This window comes from Balaenoptera musculus, chromosome 2 (assembly GCF_009873245.2).
Source record: "Balaenoptera musculus isolate JJ_BM4_2016_0621 chromosome 2, mBalMus1.pri.v3, whole genome shotgun sequence".
In the NCBI taxonomy this organism is placed as follows: Eukaryota; Metazoa; Chordata; class Mammalia; order Artiodactyla; family Balaenopteridae; genus Balaenoptera; species Balaenoptera musculus.
In genome coordinates, this window is record NC_045786.1 from 3,179,742 (window position 1) to 3,200,151 (window position 20,410).

General features: G+C 40.5%; 1 protein-coding gene across 4 annotated transcripts in view; it reads left to right on the top strand.

The window, feature by feature from the left end:
* Positions 1 to 20,410, top strand: part of ZEB1 (zinc finger E-box binding homeobox 1) — a 195,530-nt gene that overhangs the window by 164,890 nt on the left and 10,230 nt on the right. For all 4 annotated transcript variants that reach the window (XM_036841614.1, XM_036841616.1, XM_036841615.1 and 1 more), the window contains 2 exons: positions 8,155 to 8,357; positions 11,550 to 11,655. In XM_036841614.1, the coding sequence (XP_036697509.1) occupies positions 8,155 to 8,357; positions 11,550 to 11,655 (309 nt within the window). The remainder of the gene's footprint in view (positions 1 to 8,154; positions 8,358 to 11,549; positions 11,656 to 20,410) is intronic.

Consider the following 20,410-nt stretch of genomic DNA (forward strand, 5'->3'; position numbering starts at 1 on the left):
GCATAAACCATGGGGGTGTTGGTTATTTGATTTTATTTGTATATTTAATACATATTTCAGTGTATTTAGCTGTATAGAGTCAGGTGCTCAGCTTATTATTTGCAGGCCTGCCCTTAAGCAAGACATTTAATTTACATAGACTTGAATTTCAGTAATGGGGACACATGTTTATGAAGCATTTGAAGAATGTTATGAAATTTTCTTTGGTGGTCTTTTTCTGTTAAGAAATTCAAAATGAAGGTAAGATGATATTTACAATAACATGTCACTTAGGAACTTATTTCTTTGAAGAAATACATCAAATATGGAAATCTACTCTTAGTTAAATATTAACTGGCCAAAGTGGTATTTCATTTTTAGGATTGGCATGCTCAGATGGTTCCATATATAAAAAATATCTAGTTCACTCCGCAAACTACAATTCATCCATAATGCCCTTATTTTCTGAAAGCTATCGTAATAGTCATCCAGATAAAACTGTACAGAAGGTGTGTCGGTGTGTTTCAGGAGGAAAAAGAACATGAAGAGCCGTGCAGGGGCGTCTCAGTGGGCCGGGCCCACTCTGGCCCCCACTGCTCCTCACAGTACACTCTCTTTTGGTCTGAACTCGGGCACAGGGCCACACTTCCCTGCAAGGGCATCTTAGAAACACAGTCCGTGCGCTGCTTACTCTCCGAGGACTGTAACTAGAGTGCCACTTTTCTCTGATCCACCGCGCAAACGAGGAGAAGAAATACGTTGTAGTGAAGAAGTCACACAGCACACGTTTGACTTCTGACTGCATCATTTACTGGCTGTGTGATTTGGAAGTTATTTAGCCTTTTCTGGGCCTCACGTTCTCTCCTTATAAAATAGAGGGGGAGATCAGTGTGTTGTTTTCAGGATCAAATACAAAGCATAATGTCTGGTACGTAGCAGAGGGCCTTGGTGGTAGCTTTGGTAATTTTTCTTTTTAATAACATCTTTATTGGAGTATAATTGCTTTACAATGGTGTGTTAGTTTCTGCTTTATAGCAAAGTGAATCAGCTATACATATACATATATCCCCATATCTCCTCCCTCTTGTGTCTCCGTCCCACCCTCCCTATCCCAAACCTCTAGGTGGACCCAAAGCACCAAGCTGATCTCCCTGTGCTATGCGGCTGCTTCCCACTAGCTATCTATTTTACATTTGGTAGTGTATATATATGTCCATGCCACTCTCTCCCTTTGTCCCACCCAGCTTACCCTTCCCCCTCCCTGTGTCCTCAAGTCCCTTCTCTATGTCTGCGTCTTTATTCCTGCCCTGCCCCTACGATCTTCAGAACCTTATATGTGTTAGCATACGGTATTTGTTTCTCTATTTCTGACTTACTTCACTCTGTTTGACAGACGCTAGTTCCATCCACCTCATTACAAATAACTTTCTTTTTGTGGCTGAGTAATGTTCCATTGTATATATGTGCCACATCTTCTTTATCCATTCATCTGTCGATGGACACTTAGGTTGCTTCCATATCCTGGTTATTGTAAATAGTGCTGCAATGAACATTGTGGTACATGACTCTTTTTGAATTATGGTTTTCTCAGGGTATATGCCCAGTAGTGGGATTGCTGGGTCATATGGTAGTTCTATTTTTAGTCTTTTAAGGAACCTCCATTATGTTCTCCATAGTGGCTGTATCAATTTACATTCCCACCAACAGTACGAGAGGGTTCCCTTTTCTCCACACCCTCTCCAGCATTTAGATTTTTTGATGATGGCCATTGTGACTGGTGTGAGGTGACACCTCATTGTAGTTCTGATTTGCATTTCTCTAATAATTAGTGATGTTGAGCATCCTTTGATATGTTTGTTGGCAATCTGTATATCTTCTTTGGAGAAATGTCTATTTAGGTCTTCTGCCCATTTTTGGATTGGGTTGTTTGTTTTTTTGAAATTGAGCTGCATGAGCTGCTTGTAAATTTTGGAGATTAATCCTTTGTCAGTTGCTTCATTTACAAATATTTTCTCCCATTCTGAGGGTTGTCTTTTCGTCTTATGTTTTCCTTTGCTGTGCAAATTTTAAGTTTCATTAGGTCCCATTTGTTTATTTTTGTTTTAATTTCCACTTCTCCAGGAGCTGGGTCAAAAAGGATCTTGCTGTGATTTATGTCATACAGTGTTCTGCCTATGTTTTCCTCTAAGTTTTATAGTGTCTGGCCTTACATTCTTTAATCCATTTTGAGTTTATTTTTGTGTACGGTGCTAGGAAGTGTTCTAATTTCATTCTTTCACATGTAGCTGTCCAGTTTTCCCAGCACCACTTATTGAAGAGGCTGTCTTTTCTCCATTGTATTCTTGCCTCCTTTTATGAAAAATAAGGGGACCATATGTGCATGGGTTAATCTCTGCTCTTTCTTTCCATTGATCTATATTTCTGTTTTTGTGCCAGTACCATACTGTCTTGATTACTGTAGCTTTGTAGTATAAGTCTGAAGTCCAGGAGCCTGATTCCTCCAGCTCCATTTTTCTTTCTCAAGATTGTTTTGGATATTCGGGGTATTTTGTGTTTCCATACAAGTTCTGTGAAAAATGCCACTGGTAGTTTGACAGGGATTGCATTGAATCTGTAGATTGCTTTGCGTAGTATAGTCATTTTCACTATGTTGATTCTTCCAATCGAAGAACATGTTATGTCTCTCCATCTGTTTGTATCATCTTTAATTTCTTTCATCAATGTCTTCTGGTTTTCTGCATACAGGTTTTTTGTCTCCTTAGGTAAGTTTATTCTTAGGTATTTTATTCTTTTTGTTGCAATGGTAAATGGGAGTGTTTCCTTAATTTCTCTTTCAGATTTTTCATCATTAGTGTATAGGAATGCAAGAGATTTCTGTGCATTCATTTTGTATCCTGCTACTTTACCAAATTCATTGATTAGCTGTAGTAGTTTTCTGGGAGCATCTTTAGGATTCTCTATGTATAGTATCATGTCACCTGCAAACAGTGACAGCTTTACTTCTTTTCCGATTTGGATTCCTTTTATTTCTTTTTCTTCTCTGATTGCTGTGGCTAAAACTTCCAAAACTATATTGAATAATAGTGGTGAGAGTGGACAACCTTGTCTTGTTCCTGATCTTAGAGGAAATGGTTTTAGTTTTTCACCATTGAGAATGATGTTGGCTTTGGGTTTGTCATATATGGCCTTCATTATGTTGAGGTAAGTTCCCTCTATGCCTACTTTCTGGAGGGTTTTTATCATAAATGGGTGTTGAATTTTGTCAAAAGCTTTTTCTGCATCTATTGAGATGATCATATGGTTTTTCTCCTTCAGTTTGTTAATAGGGTGTATGTATCACGTTGACTGATTTGCGTATATTGAAGAATCCTTGCATTCCTGGGAAAAACCCCAACTGATCATGGTGTATGATCCTTTTAATGTGCTCTTGGATTCTGTTTGCTAGGATTTTTGCACCTATGTTCATCAGTGGTGTTGGCCTGTATTTGTGACATCTTTGTCTGGTTTTGGTATCAGGGTGAGGGTGGCCTCATAGAATGAGTTTTGGGAATGTTCCTCCCTCGGAAGAGTTTAACAAGGATAGGTGTTAGCTCTTCTCTAAATGTTTGATAGAATTTGCCTGTAAAGCCATCTGGTCCTGGGCTTTTGTTTGTTTAAGGTTTTTAATCACAGTTTCAATTTCAGTGCTTGTGATTAGTCTGTTTATATTTTCTATTTCTTCCTGATTCAGTCTGGGAAGGTTGTGCTTTTCTAAGAATTTGTCCATTTCTTCCAGGTTGTCCATTTTATTGGCATATAGTTGCTTGTAGTAATCTCTCATGATCCTTTGTATTTCAGCAGTGTCATTTGTCTCCTTTTTCATTTCTAATTCCATTTCTAACTCTATTGAGTCTTCTCCCTTTTTTTTTCTTGATGAATCTGGCTAATGGTGTATCAATTTTGTGTATCTTCTCAAAGAACCAGCTTTTAATTTTATTGATCTTTGCTACTGTTTCCTTCATCTCTTTTTCATTTATATCTGATCTGATGTTTATGAGTTCTTTCCTTCTGCTAACTTTGGGCTTTTGTTCTTCTTTCTCTAATTGCTTTAGGTGTAAGGTTAGGTTGTTTATTTGAGATGTTTCTTGTTTCTTGAGGTAGGATTGTATTGCTATCAACTTCCCTCTTAGAACTGCTTTTGCTGCATCCCATAGGTTTTGGGTCGTTGTGTTTTCACTGTCATTGTTTCTAGGTATTTTTTGATTTCCTCTTTGATTTCTTTAGTGATCTCTTGGTTATTTAGTAGTGTATTGTTTAGCCTCCATGTTTTTTTCTAGTCTCATAGCATTGTGGTCAGAGAAGATACTTGATATGATTTGTTTTCTTAAACTTACCGAGGCTTGGTTTGTGACCCAAGATATGATCTATCCTGGAGAATGTTCCACAAGCACTTGAGAAGAAAGCGTGTTCTGTTGTTTTTGGATGGAATGTCCTATAAATATCAATTAAGTCCATCTTGTTTAATGTATCATTTAAAGCTTGTGTTTCCTTATTTATTTTCATTTTGGATGATCTGTCCATTGGTGAAAGTGGGGTGTTAAACTCCCCTACTACAATTCTGTTACTGTCGATTTCCCCTTTATGGTTGTTAGCATTTGCCTTATGTATTGAGGTGCTCCTATGTTGGGTGCATAAATATTTATGATAGTTATATCTTCTTCTTGGATTGATCCCTTGATCATTATGTAGTGTCCTTCTTTGTCTCTTGTGTCTATTTGATAGGAGAATTGCTACTCCAGCTTTCTTTTGATTTCCATTTGCATAGAATATCTTTTTCCATCCCCTCACTTTCAGTCTGTATGTGTCCCTAGGTCTGAAGTGGGTCTCTTGTAGACAGCAAATATATGGGTCTTGTTTTTGTATCCATTCAGTGAGTCTGTGTCTTTTGGTAGGAGCATTTAATCCATTCATGTTTAAGATAATTATTGAGAGGTATGTTCCTATTACCATTTTCTTAATTGTTTTGGGTTTGTTTTTGTAGGTCCTTTTGTTTTCTTGTGTTTCCCACTTACAGAAGTTCCTTTAGCATTTGTTGTAGAACTGGTTTGGTGGTGCTGAATTCTCTTAGCTTTTTGCTTGTCTGTAGAGGTTTTAATTTCTCCATTGAATCTGAATGAGATCCTTGCTGGGTATAGTCGTCTTGGCTGTAGGTTTTTCTCTTTCATCACTTTAAATATGTCCTGCCACTCCCTTCTGGCTTGCAGAGTTTCTGCTGAAAGATCAGCTGTTAACCTTATGGGGATTCCCTTGTATGTTATTTGTTGTTCTTCCCTTGCTGCTTTTAACATATTTTCTTTGTATTTAATTTTTGATAGTTTGATTAATATGTGTCCTTGGTGTGTTTCTCCTTGGATTTATCCTGTATGGGACTCTCTGCACTTCCTGGACTTGGTTGACTATTTCCTTTCCCATATTAGGGAAGTTTTCAACTAATAATCTCTTCAAGTATTTTCCTGGACATCCCTTTTTCTCCTCTTCTTCTGGGACCCCTATAATTCGAATGTTGGTGTGTTTAATGTTGTCCCAGAGGTCTCTGAGACTGTCCTTAATTCTTTTCATTCTTTTTTCTTTATTCTGCTCTATGGTAGTTATTTCCACTATTTTATCTTCCAGGTCACTTATCTATTCTTCTGCCTCCAGGTCACTTATCTGGTCTTCTGCTATTGATTCCTTTTAGAGAGTTTTTAATTTCATTGATTGTGTTGTTCATCATTGTCTGCTTGCTCTTTAGTTCTTCTAGGCCCTTGTTAAACGTTTCTTGTAGTTCCTCCATTTTATTTCCAAGATTTTGGATCATTACTATCATTATTACTCTGAATTCTTTTTCAGGTAGACTGCCTATTTCCTCTTCACTTGTTTGGTCTGGTGGGTTGTTACCTTGCTCCTTTATCTGCAGTGTGTTTCTGTCTTCTCATTTTGCTTAACTTGCTGTTTTGGGGGTCTCCTTTTTGCAGGCTGCAGGTTCGCAGTTCCTGTTGTTTTCAGTGTCTGCCCCCAGTGGGTAAGGTTGATTCAGTGGGTTGTGTAGGCTTCCTGGTGGAGGAGACTGGTGCCTGTGTTCTGGTGGATGAGGCTGGATCTTGTATTACTGGTCGGCAGGACCGTGTCCAGTGGTGTGTTTTGGGGTGTCTGTCACCTTATTATGATTTTAGGCAGCCTCTGTGCTAATGGGTGGGGTTGTGTTCCTGTCTTGCTAGTTGTTTGGCATAGGGGTGTCCAGCACTGGAGCTTGCTGATCGTTGAGTGGAGCTGGGTCTTAGCGTTGAGATGGAGATCTCTGGGAGAGCTTTCGCTGTTTGATATTACGTGGAGCCGGGAGGTCTCTGGTGGACCAATGTCCTGAACTCAGCTCTCCCACCTCAGAGGCACAGGCCTGACACCCGGCCGGAGCACCAAGACCCTGTCAGCCACACAGCTCAGAAGAAAAGGGAGAAAAAAAGAAAGAAAGAAAAAGTTATTAAAATAAAATTTTTTTTAATTATTAAAAATAAAAAAAAATTAAAAATTTTAAAAAAGGGGAAAGAAAGAAAGAAGAGAGCAACCAAACCAAAAAACAAATCCCCCAAGCACTCAAAACTATACTGGACAGACAGAACCATAGGACAAATGGTAGAAGCAAAGCTATACAGACAAAATCACACAAAGAAGCATACACATACACACTCACAAAAAGAGAAAAAGGAAATATATTAAAAAAAAGGAAGAAAGCAACCAAATCAATAAAAAAAAATCTACCAGTGATAATAAATACTAAACTAAGATAAACATAAAACCAGACCAAGTCTACAGTTGCTCCCAAAGTCCACCTCCTCAATTTTGGGATGATTCGTTGTCTATTCAGGTATTCCACAGATGCAGGCACATAAAGATGATTGTGGAGATTTAATCCACTGCTCCGGAGGCTGCTGGGAGGAATTTCCCTTTCTCTTCTTTGTTCGCACAGCTCCGGGGTTCAGCTTTGGATTTGGCCCCACCTCTGCGTGTAGGTTGCCCAAGGGCGTCTGTTCTTCGCTCACACAGGACGGGGTTAAAGGAGCAGCTGCTTCGGGGGCTCTGGCTCACTCAGGCGGGGGGAGGGAGCGGTACGGAGGAGGCGGGGCGAGCCTGCGGCGTCAGAGGCGTCGTGACGTTGCAGCAGCCTGAAGCGCACCGTGCGTTCTCCCGGCGAAGTTGTCCCTGGATCACGGACCCTGGCCGTGGCGGGCTGCACAGGCTCCCAGGAGGGGTGGTGTGGAGAGTGACCTGTGCTCGCACACAGGCTTCTTGGTGGCGGCAGCAGCAGCCTTAGCGTCTCCTGCCCGTCTCTGGGGTCCGCGCTGATCGCCGCGGCTCGCGCCCGTCTCTGGGTTCCGCGCTGTTGGCCTCGGCTGGCACCCGTCTCTGGGGTCTGCGCTGATGGCCGCGGCTCGCGCCAGTCTCTGGAGTTCGTTTAGGCGGCGCTCTGAATCCCCTCTCCTTGCGCGCCGCGAAACAAAGAGGCAAGAAAAAGTCTCTTGCCTCTTCGGCAGCTGCAGACTTTTTCCCAGACTCCCTCCCGGCTAGCCGTGGCGCACTAGCCCCTTCAGGCTGTGCTCATGCCTCCAACCCCAGTCCTCTCCCTGCGATCCGACCAAAGCCCGAGCCTCAGCTCCCAGCCCCTGCCCGCCCCGGCGGGTGAGCAGACAAGCCTCTCGGGCTGGTGAGTGCTGGTTGGCACCGATCCTCTGTGCGGGAATCTCTCCGCTTTGCCCTCCGCACCCCTGTGGCTGCGCTCTCCTCCGTGGCTCCGAAGCTTCCCCCCTCTGCCACCCGCAGCCTCTGCCCGCGAAGGGGCTCCTAGTGTGTGGAAACCTTTCCTCCTTCACAGCTCCCTCCCACTGGTGCAGGTCCCGTCCCTATTCTTTGTCTCTGTTTTTTCTTTTTTGTTTTGCCCTACCCAGGTACGTGGGGAGTTTCTTGCCTTTTGGGAAGTCTGAGGTCTTCTGCCAGCGTTCAGTAGGTGTTCTGTAGGAGTTGTTGCACATGTAGATGTATTTCTGATGTATTTGTGGGGAGGAAGGTAATCTCCATGTCTCAGTCCTCCGCCATCTTGAAGGTCTGTCGTGGTAATATTTTTTTAACGTTTTTAATTTAAAATATACGATCCTTCTTTTACAGGAACACCAGATGCATTTTCCCAGTTACTCACCTGCCCGTATTGTGACAGAGGATATAAACGCTTTACCTCTCTGAAAGAACATATTAAATATCGCCACGAAAAGAATGAAGATAACTTCAGTTGCTCCCTGTGCAGTTACACCTTTGCATACAGAACCCAGCTCGAACGTCACATGACCTCCCATAAATCAGGAAGAGATCAAGTAAGTGGAATGACTGCATTCACGAACTTTCCACACTGAGAACTCACCCCTCCACAGAAGGCGAGGGTTTTAATATACTGAAAAACTTAGGGGATGTACTGGACAGTGTCTGGTCTACAGCCTTATGAAAAGGAAAGTGATGATTCATTTGGATTATCTGGTCATTTCTGAGTTTAAAAGCACATATGAGCACTATTTTAGAGGTAACTAAGTTTTTTTTCTTTTACAGGTAGGTCCCTTTCATCTCAATTGTTTTGCTTATACCATAACAAATATTTCTCTTACGTTTAGGATTTCAAAATACATACTACTGGAATGTTCAGCGTAGGGAAAATAACTGATTACATACACTGCATGCCTCTAAAAATCTAAAGTTTAGACTCTAAACCATTTTTAATCTGAAGATTCAATTTTCATATGGTTTATTCTACTTCTGTTTCACTTTGCCTCAATTTCTAGAAGCATAAACCAAGACTATCGTATAAGTGTAAGTTACATTTAAATTGTTGGCTCTGTACTTAAGTACAGATTAAAGTTAAAGAAGCTTTTGCCAGTTGTCCTTTTATAAGACCCTGATAACTATCAACTACAAGTAGTGAAATTTAGCTACTTAATTCTAGATTTAAAAATCAAGTAAATATTCAGCTGCACAGGGTATGTTGAGGCTATGTCCAGTTTCTTATATCCAAAGATGTGAACATCTGTCTACCTGAGTGCATGAGAGTCTGCTCTGTGTGCGCCTAAGTCACAGATCCCCCAGAGGACAAGTTACCCCAAACCAGAAAACTGCAACAGAATGATGAGAAGGGTCAGCCTGTCTTCTCAGGACTCTGGGGACAATACTCACGGACTAAGATAAGGGGTGTGGGAGGGTGGCAGGCAGGGAGCAAGGACCAAGCTTCTCCTTAGGTGGGTTAGTGGTTCAGTCCACGCAGGGCACTTGGGGTGGAGCAAGTGCCAGGAGGGGAGAAAACTGACCACGGAAGACAAAGCCCATCTGTTCGCATCTGCCCCACACGAGTCCTGTCAGGGACAATACAGACGCGCGCTCTTGCCACCCTGGTGTCCCGACGTGACCACGCTCTAGACGAGCCCTGGGGAAAGGGCCTGCCAGGCGACGTTTGGGGAGCAGCCCCGTCCTGCCACTGCTGCCCCACATCCTCTACCCTGAGGGCCCTCGTCAAAGGAGGGGACCTTCAGAGGACAGATGGAACGGGTGGGGAAAGCAGGAGATGCTGCTATAAAATGGTAAGATCTCTGATGACCGTGAAGGCCACTTTCTGTGAGGATTTGTCTGATGGGTGCAAAGGTATCGGTTTTATATGTGAAGTATGTAGTCAGACCACCGTCCGAAAGGAGCTGTGATAAATGTAATAATGTGAGGGTAACAGAATTGGGAACAATTTAGGTTAGGAGGCAGGAAACCAAAGGGCAGACCATCTGCCTTGCTGGCCTTTGAAAATCATCCCGTGATCTAAAGATACGCATTTCCATGTCTTATTAATTTATTCATTCAACAAGTATCTCAGTTTCGATTCTGTATCAGGCCTGTTGTAGGTGTTAAAGGCACAATAGTGAAAAAGATGAGCAAAGTCCCTGACAGTAGAAGGCGTGTATTAGTAGGTGATAGAAATGTAAGATATAAAAGCAGGTAGAATGAAGATAAGGCAAGAGTAAGAGGATAGAAAGTGGTGGAAGCTGCTATTTTTTTTTTTTTTTTTACAGGGTAGGGAGACCTTCTGAGAATAAGTGTGATAGGGAAGCCACTGAAAGATACTGCATTTTGTCTTTATAGTTTTAAGGCAGCACGGGCTCTTGGGTGGAAAGTAAACTGAGAGAGACAAGAAGGAAGCAGGTCGGCCACTTAGAGGCTGTGGCTGTGATGTAGGCCGGAGGTGGTCAGTGTGGCAGACATGACATCGTTAGGGACCGTGGGTGCACTATGGCTTGCTGAGGGATTGAGCAAGGGTCTAAGGGAAAGAGAGGGATCAGGGATTCCTCCAAAGTTCAGGGCTTAAGTGATGATCAAATAAATGAGGAGGTTATTCAGAAAGGTAAGAGACACGAGAGGAGGAGCCGACTTCCAGGAGAGAAATGAAGAGGTCATCGTAGGCCTGTTGACAGCTGCCTGTTGCTTCCCAGTGGGGAACGTCGAGGAAGCAGCTGGCTGTGAGAGCCTGGCATTGAGGGGAGGGGAGACGTTCTAGCAAGAGAAATTTGGGAGTTGTCACCATATGTTCGGTTTCAAAGCCAGGGGTTTGGGTGAAGTAGAGCCTGACACATGGTACGTGCTCATTCTCTGTCTTTCCTGTACGAAGGACAGAAGAAGGGAGATTCCAGTGAGGGAGAGCACGGAGCAAGCAGAACTTGAGCCTTTGCCAGATGGGTAGAATCTTAACTGTCATAATTCAGGGGAAACATAGGCAAGAAGTAAGGGATAAATCAGAGCAAGGAGGTGAAGAGCAGGACATGTGCAGAAGATTGGGACTCAGTGGACGACTGGGGCACAGGCTCCTTAGAGGCGGTTGGTGAAGAAGCAGCCTGGAAGCTCAGGGCTATGAACCTGGCGTCTGTAGTATCAGGGGTGGAGAGGAATCCTCTAGAAATCTATGAGCAGAATTGGTTGAATAATTCAATTCCAGCAGTGCTTCTGTAAGATTAATGAAGGGTACAGAATATAAAAGAGGGGATTGGATAGACCAGGCAGAAAGCTGTAACAACCCATGTTTGGAAGTACTTTTTAAACCATCAGATGAAGGTGCATTCTGGAAATATCTAGAGACAGGCTGAAGTGCTGAAAAAGCCCAGCCTTTCTTCTGTTCAGGAGACCTTGTTCTTCTGTGAAGTAATTGTGCTGGAGACAGACGACTGCATGTTCTCGACTGCAGTTCCTTCATCTGTGAATCAGAGTGCGGGCGAGATGGTCTCTAGTTCCTAGCAAAGTATGCATTATTTGTGCTAAGATTCTGATACTTTAGGAAGTGGAAATTTTCCTTTATGTCAAAATTCTGTTGCCATGATGATCAACCTCCTTTTTGGTAATATTCCAAGTGTTAGATTTTTGTGACTGTTAAAATATGAGGCCTTTAAGAAACAAAAGAATCACCAAAACATTACTTTTAGCAGACTGGATGTTCTTTATGTCTAAAGCCTTTTTGCTTTAATAAATAAAACACCAATTCTTTCTTACAGAGACATGTGACGCAGTCTGGGGGTAATCGTAAATTCAAGTGCACTGAATGTGGAAAAGCTTTCAAATACAAACACCATCTAAAAGAGCACTTAAGAATCCACAGTGGTAAATATTTGTTTTCTTTGTCTATGGTGAATATCATAGCAGTTATGATAATAAATTAATATCACATGCGATCTACACACATGATTAGAAACGCTGCTTTTCTTTTAGGATAAAGACTAATCTGGAGAAATCTTCTGCTTGTAAATGGTATTTTACTGGAATCTTAATCTTTGAAGTATAGCAAGTCAATAGGACATACTCCAAATTTCCTCATCAGAATATAGCATGCGTTAACCAGACATACAACCTGAAAACACTTCAGCTTTCTGGTGAATGTTAATTTCATCGCCTCCTCTTAACAAGGGAATGATAAAGGGTATAGGGGTACCGTGTGCACAAGGAAAGGAGGAGATGAAGACACTCTTCTTTACATGGGAGAAGTAGAAATGGAACTCGAGGCAGGAAGTGGCATGGGTGCTGGGGAGTCAGCAGGAGAGGGCAGCACAGTGGGGCGCGGACTGAGGCATGAAGGGGGACTTAGAGGAGAATGTGCTCTGCCCTCATCTCACCCTTCTCTTCTACACTATTCATTGTCTGCAGCTTTACGTACAAAATGAACATTACTATATGGTAAAAATGTTATGTCTGTTTTAGAAACTTGTTTCCACAAAACCTATCAAAACCTAGAAAGTATCCCACATTTGCATGCTGAACTCTGTTCGTCTCCTGATTAATTCTGATATGTTACTTAAGACTTAAATAATTTTAATGAAAAACAGCTGTTAGCTAATGAGTGGGAAATTATGTGTCTGCACATGCTTATTTTGTGAAGATTTTACAAATATCCTGCAAAAAGAGTACAGTTGGGTGGCTTTGTGAGGGCTGGGTGGTGATATCTGTATTTTAGTTTGGAACTGCATTTCTAGAAGTTGTGCTGAATTGGTTGTTGGGGGCTAAATAATGTTAAAGTTACCACTTAAAAATGCTCAAACCAAGATTCATACAAATACATTTTTAAATTTTTACACATTAATGTGTCTGGAAAGTAAAGATTGTCTTTTAGAGCCTGCAACAGGATCCTGTTTCTCAGCTCCTGTGCCATGGAACAGTTTTCATCAATTTTATACATATATATTAATATTAATTAACATATATTAAATGGATCTTTTTTCCTCTTATACCACTGTCCTTTATTCTTCCGGCTTTATTGAGATTTAATGACATATAGCACTGTATAAGTTTAAGGTGTACAGCGTGATCTGACTTACATCATGAAATGATTATCATCACAGTAAGTTTAGTGAACATCCATCTCATACAGACGCAAAATTATAGAAAAAAATATTTTCCTTGTGATGAGATCTCTTAGGATTTACTCTCAACTTTCATATATAACATGCAGCAGTGTTAATTATACTTACCATGTTATACATTGCATTCCTAGTACTTATTTATCTTATAACTGGAAGTTTGTACCTTTTGACCACCTTCATCCAATTCCCCCTCCCCACCCCCGCCTCTGGTAATCACAGGTCTGATCTCTTTTTCTATGAGTTTGTTTGTAAATTTTTATAAAGTGTCCTTGTCTGGTTTTGGTATCAGGCTGATGCTGGCCTTGTAGAATGAGTTCAGAAGCGTCCCTTCCTCTGCAAACTTATTTTGAAACAGTTTAAGAAAAATAGGTGTTACGTCAATAATATATTTTTAATAATCTCCTGTCTTATCAGAAATGATTTGAAGTTGTTGATAGAGATATAGCTAATTCAAGGGAGTTTTTTAAATATTAAAATTGGGGTAATAAAGCTTAAAGTAAGAAAGATTCACATACAAAATGAATGTCATATGGTCCTATTGCAGTCACAGTTGAGATGCACAGATCACACCAAACATTAAAAGTCTAGAAACAAGAAGTTAATAATCACAGAATCCTACATTGATATTCAGAAATCAACCTCAATCAAGTAGGGAGCTAGTATCTGTAGTACCTACAGAAAAACTTTAGGAGTTTCGATGGTGAAGAGCTTTGTTAAGCTAACAGTATGCTGCTGCTTTAAAAGATAAGGCAAATTTAGGCCACATCATAGAACACAAAACTCCCACTGTGCTCTGCTCTCCATTCATTATGTATTTATGTCTCTTATTCTTAAAATTATTTACTATGAGGCTTGTACACCTTTAACACAGCAAAAATTTTAAAAACATTTAAGAAAAATAAGAAAGTAAGACAGGCATGAAGTAAACATGAGAAAAAAAGGAATATATAAAATCCTTTGCACATGCTAGAAGTGACCACAAATTAGACCACAAATTAGACCTAAGGTTTAGGAAGTAAGAAAACGACAATTAGTAACCAAGACCCAGAGTGACTGTAAGTAAAAAGAATCAGTTGCTGGAAAAAGCACAAACCCTTCCTGATACTAAGTCCATAGAGAAAGTTATTCCTTGAAGCATCATTAAGAATAAAGAACAGGGAGGACCTTCAAGATGGCAGAGGAGTAAGACGTGGAGATCACCTTCCTCCCCACAAATACATCAGAAATCTACATGTGGAACAACTCCTACGAAACACCTACTGAACGCTGGCAGAAGACCACAGACTTCCCAATAGGCAAGACTCTCCCCACGTACCTGGCCGTGTGGCTGACAGGGTCTTGGTGCTCCAGCCGGGTGTCAGGCCTGAGTCTCTGAGGTGGGAGAGCCGAGTGCAGGACACTGGACCACCGGACACGTCCCAGCCCCATGTTAATATCAATTGGCGAGAGCTCTCCCAGAGATCTCTGTCCCACCGCTAAGACCCAGCTCCACTCAATGGCCAGCAAGCTCGAGTGCTGGACACCCTATGCCAAACAACTAGCAAGACAGGGACACAACCCCACCCACTAGCAGAGAGGCTGCCTAAACTCAGACTAGTTCACAGACACCCCAAAACACACCACTGGACATGGTCCTGCCCACCAGAAAGACAAGATCCAGCCTCATCCACCAGAACACAGGCACCAGTCCCCTCCACCAGGAAGCCTACACAAAGTGAACCAATCTTACCCACTGGGGGCAGACACCAAAAACAGAACCTGCAGCCTGTGAAAAGGAGACCCCAAATGCAGTAACTTAGGCAATGAGAAGACAGAGAAATATGCAGTAGATGAAGAAGCAAGGTAAAAACCCACCAGACCGAACAAATGAAGAGGAAATAGGCAGTCTGAAAAAGAATTCAGAGTGATGATAGTAAAGATGATCCAAAATCTTGGAAATAGAATGGAGGAAATACAAGAAACATTTAACAAGGACCTAGAAGAACTAAAGAGCAAACAGACAATGATGAACACCACAATAAATGAAATTAAAAATCCTCTAGAAGGAATCAATAGCAGAATAACTGAGGCAGAAGAACGGATGAGTGACCCTGAAGATAAAACAGTGGAAATAACTACCACAGAGCAGAATAAAGAAAAAAGAATGAAGTGAATTGAGAACAGTCTCAGAGACCTCTGGGACAACATTAAACACACCAACATTCGAATTATAGGGGTCCCAGAAGAAGAGGAGAAAAAGAAAGGGACTGAGAAAATACTTGAAGGGATTATAGTTGAAAACTTCCCTAATATGAGAAAGGAAATAATCAACTCCAGGAAGCACAGAGTCCCATACAGGATAAATCCAAGGAGAAACACACCAAGACACATATTAAACTATCAAAAATTAAATACAAAGAATTAAAAGCAGCAAGGGAAAAGCACCAAATAATATACAAGGGAATCCCCATAAGCTTAACAGCTGATCTTTCAGCAGAAACTCTGCAGGCCAGAAGGGAGTGGCAGGACATATTTACAGTGATGAAAGGGAAAAACCTACAAACAAGATTACTCTACCCAGCAAGGATCTCATTCAGATTCGATGGAGAAATGAAAACCTTTACAGACAAGCAAAAGCTAACAATTCAGCACCACCAAACCAGCTTTACAACAAATGCTGAAGGAACTTCTCTAGGCAGGAAACACAAGAGAAAGAAAAGACCTACATTAACAAACCCAAAACAATTAAGAAAATGGTAATTAGAACATAACATATCCATAATTACCTTAAATGTAAATGTATTAAATGCTCCAACCAAAAGACATAGGCTGGCTGAATGGATACAGAAACATATGCTGTCTACAAGAGATGCACTTCAGACCTAGGGACACATACAGACTGAAAATGAGGGGATGGAAAAAGATATTCCATGCAAATGGAAATAAAAGAAAGCTGGAGTAGCAATTCTCCTATCAGACAAAATAGACTTTAAAATAAAGACTATTACAAGAGACAAAGAAGGACACTACATAATGATCAAGGGATCAATCCAAGAAGAAGATATAACAATTGTAAATATTTATGCACCCAACTTAGGAGCACCTCAATACATAAGGCAAATGCTAACAGCCATAAAAGAGGAAATTGACAGTAACACAATAATAGTAGGGGACTTTAACACCCCACTTTCACCAATGGACAGATCAACCAAAATGAAGGACTTAATTGATATTTATAGGACATTCCATCCAAAAACAACAGAATATACTTTCTTCTGAAGTGCTCCTGGAACATTCTCCAGGATAGATCATATCTTGGGTCACAAATCAAGCCTTGGTAAGTTTAAGAAAATTGAAACTGTATCAAGTATCTTTTCTGACCACAACACTATGAGACTAGATGTCAATTACAGGAAAAAAAAAACTGTAAAAAATACAAACACATGGAGGCTAAACAATATGCTACTAAATAACCAAGAGATCACTGAAGAAATCAAAGAGGAAATCAAAAAATTCCTAGAAACAAATGACAGTGAAAACACAACAACCCAAAACCTGTGGGATACAGCAAAAGCAGTTCTAAGAGGGAAGTTCATGGCAACACAATCCTACCTTAAGAAACAAGAAACATCTCAAATAAACAACCTAACCTTACACTTAAAGCAATTAGAGAAAGAAGAACCAAAAAAGCCCCAAGTTAGCAGAAGGAAAGAAATCATAAAGATCAGAAATAAATGAAAAAGAGATGAAGGAAACAATAGCAAAGATCAATAAAACTAAAAGCTGGTTCTTTGAGAAGATACACAAAATTGATACACCATTAGCTAGACTCATCAAGAAAAAAAGGGAGAAAAATCAATAGAATTAGGAAACAAAAAGAAGTAACAACTGACACTGCTGAAATACAAAGGATCATGAGAGATTACTACAAGCAACTATATGACAATAAAATGGACAACCTGGAAGAAATGGACAAATTCTTAGAAAAGTACAACCTTCCGAGACTGAACCAGGAAGAAATAGAAAACATAAACAGACTAATCACAAGCACTGAAATTGAGACTGTGATTAAAAATCTTCCAACAAACAAAAGCCCAGGACCAGATGGCTTCACAGGCGAATTCTACCAAACATCTAGAGAAGAGCTAACACCTATCTTCTTCAGCTCTTCCAAAATATAGCAGAGGGAGGAACACTCCCAAACTCATTCTACGAGGCCACCATCACCCTGATGCCAAAACGAGACAAAGACGTCACAAAGAAAGAAAACTACAGGCCAATATCACTGATGAACATAGATGTAAAAATCCTCAACGAAATACTAGCAAACAGAATCCAACAGCACATTAAAAGGATCATACACCATGATCAAGTGGGATTTATCCCAGTAATGCAAGGATTCTTCAATATATGCAAATCAATCAATGTGATACACCATGTTAACAAACTGAAGGATAAAAACCATATGATAATCTCAATAGATGCAGAAAAAGCTTTAGACAAAAGTCAACACCCATTTATGATAAAAACTCTCCAGAAAGTAGGCATAAAGGGAACTTACCTCAGCATAATAAAGGCCATATATGACAAACCCACAGCCAACATCATTCTCAATGGTGAAAAACTGAAACCATTTCCACTAAGATCAGGAACAAGACAAGGTTGCCCACTCTCACCACTATTATTCAACATAGTTTTGGAAGTTTTAGCCACAGCAGTCAGAGAAGAAAAAGAAATAAAAGGAATCCGAATCAGAAAAGAAGAAGTAAAACTGTCACTGTTTGCAGATGACATGATACTGTACTAGAGAATCCTAAAGATGCTACCAGAAGACTACTAGAGCTAATCAATGAATTTGGTTAAGTAGCAGGATACAAAATTAATGCACAGAAATCTCTTGCATTCCTATATACACACTAATGATGAAAAATCTGAAAGAGAAATTAAGGAAACACTCCTATTTACCACTGCAACAAAAAGAATAAAATACCTAGGAATAAACCTACCTAAGGAGACAAAAGACCTGTATGCAGAAAATTATAAGACATTGATGAAAGAAATTAAAGATGATAGAAACAGATGGAGAGATATACTATGTTCTTTGATTGGAAGAATCAACATAGTGAAAATGACTATAGTACCCAAAGCAATCTATAGGTTCAATGCAATCCCTGTCAAACTACCAATGGCATTTTTCACAGCACTAGAACAAAAAAAATTGCACAATTTGTATGGAAACACAAAAGACCCCAAATAGCCAAAGCAATCTTGAGAAAGAAAAACAGAGCTGGAGGAATCAGGCTCCCAGAATTCAGACTATACTACAAAGCTACAGTAATCAAGACAGTATGGTACTGGCACAAAAACAGAAATATAGATCAATGGAACAGGATAGAAAGCCCAGAGATAAACCCACGCACATATGGTCACCTTATCTTTGATAAAGGAGGCAAGAATATACAATGGAGAATTGAGCCTCTTCAATAAGTGGTGCTGGGAAAACTGGACAGCTACAGGTAAAAGAATGAAATTAGAAAACTTCCTAACACCATACACAAAAATAAACTCAAAATGGATTAAAGACCTAAATGTAAGGCCAGACACATAAAACTCTTAGAGGAAAACATAGGCAGAACACTCTATGACATAAATCACAGCAAAATCCTTTTTGACCCACCTCTTAGAGAAATGGAAATAAAAACAAAAATAAACAAGTGAGATCTAATGAAACTTAAAGGCTTTTGCACAGCAAAGCAAACTATAAACAAGATGAAAAGACAACCCTCAGAATGGGAGAAAATATTTGCAAACAAAGCAACTGACAGAGGATTAATCTCCAAAATATACAAGCAGCTCATGCAGCTCAATATCAAAAAAACAAACAATCCAATCCAAAAATGGGCAGAAGACCTAAATAGACATTTCTCCAAAGAAGATACACAGATTGCCTACACACACATGAAAGGATGCTCAACATCACTAATCATTTAGAGAAATGCAAATCAAAACTACAATGAGGTATCACCTCACACCAGTCAGAATGGCCATCATCAAAAAATCTACAAACAATAAACGCTAGAGAGGGTGTGGAGAAGAGGGAATCCTCTTGCACTGTTGGTGGGAATGTAAATCGATGCAGCCGCGATGGAGAACAGTATGGAGGTTCCTTAAAAAACTAAAAATAGAACTACCATACGACCCAGCAATCCCACTACTGGGTATATACCCTGAGAAAACCATAATTCAAAAAGAGTCATGTACCACAATGTTCACTGCAGCACTATTTACAAGAGCCAGGACATGGAAGCAACCTAAGTATACATCAACAGATGAATGGATAAAGAAGATGTGGCACATATATACAATGGAATATTACTCAGCCATAAAAAGAAACGAAATTGAGTTATTTGTAGTGAGGTGGATGGACCTAGAGTCTGTCATACAGAGTGAAGTAAGTCAGAAAGAGAAAAACAAATACCGTATGCTAACACATATATATGGAATCTAAGAAAAAAAAAAGTCATGAAGAACCTAGGGGTAAGATGGGAATAAAGACACAGACCTACTAGAGAATGGACTTGAGGATAGGGGGAGGGGGGAGGGTAAGCTGTGACAAAGTGAGAGAGTGGCATGGACATATATACACTACCAAACGTAAAATAGATAGCTAGTGGGAAGCAGCCGCATAGCACAGCGAGATCAGCTCGGTGGTTTGTGACCACCTAGAGGGTGGGAGGGAGGGAGACGCAAGAGGGAAGAGATACGGGAACAGATGTATGTGTATAACTGATTCACTTTGTTATAAAGCAGAAACTAACACCATTGTAAAGCAATTATACTCCAATAAAGATGTTAAAAAAAATCTACAAACAATAAACACTAGATACAAACAATAAACGCTAGAGAGGGTGTGGAGAAGAGGGAACCCTCTTGCACTATTGGTGGGAATGTAAATCGATGCAGCCGCGATGGAGAACAGTATGGAGGTTCCTTAAAAAACTAAAAATAGAACTACCATACAACCCAGCAATCCCGCTACTGGGCATATACCCTGAGAAAACCATAATTCAAAAAGAGTCATGTACCACAATGTTCATTGCAGCACTATTTACAACAGCCAGGACACGGAAGCAACCTAAGCATCCATCAACAGATGAATGGATGAAGAAGATGTGGCACATTTATACAATGGAATATTACTCAGCCATAAAAAGAAACGAAATTGAGTTATTTGTAGTGAGGTGGATGGACTTAGAGTCTGTCATACAGAGTGAAGTAAGTCAGAAAGAGAAAAATACCCTATGCTAACACATAAAAAAAAAAAGGTTCTGAAGAACCTAGGGGCAGGACAGGAATAAAGACGCAGTCGAGAATGGACTTGAGGACACGGGGAGGGGGAAGGGTAAGCTGGGAGGAAGTGAGAGAGTGGCATGGACATATATACACTACCAAATGTAAAACAGATAGCTAGTGGGAAGCAGCCGCATAGCACAGGGAGATCAGCTCGGTGCTTTGTGACCACC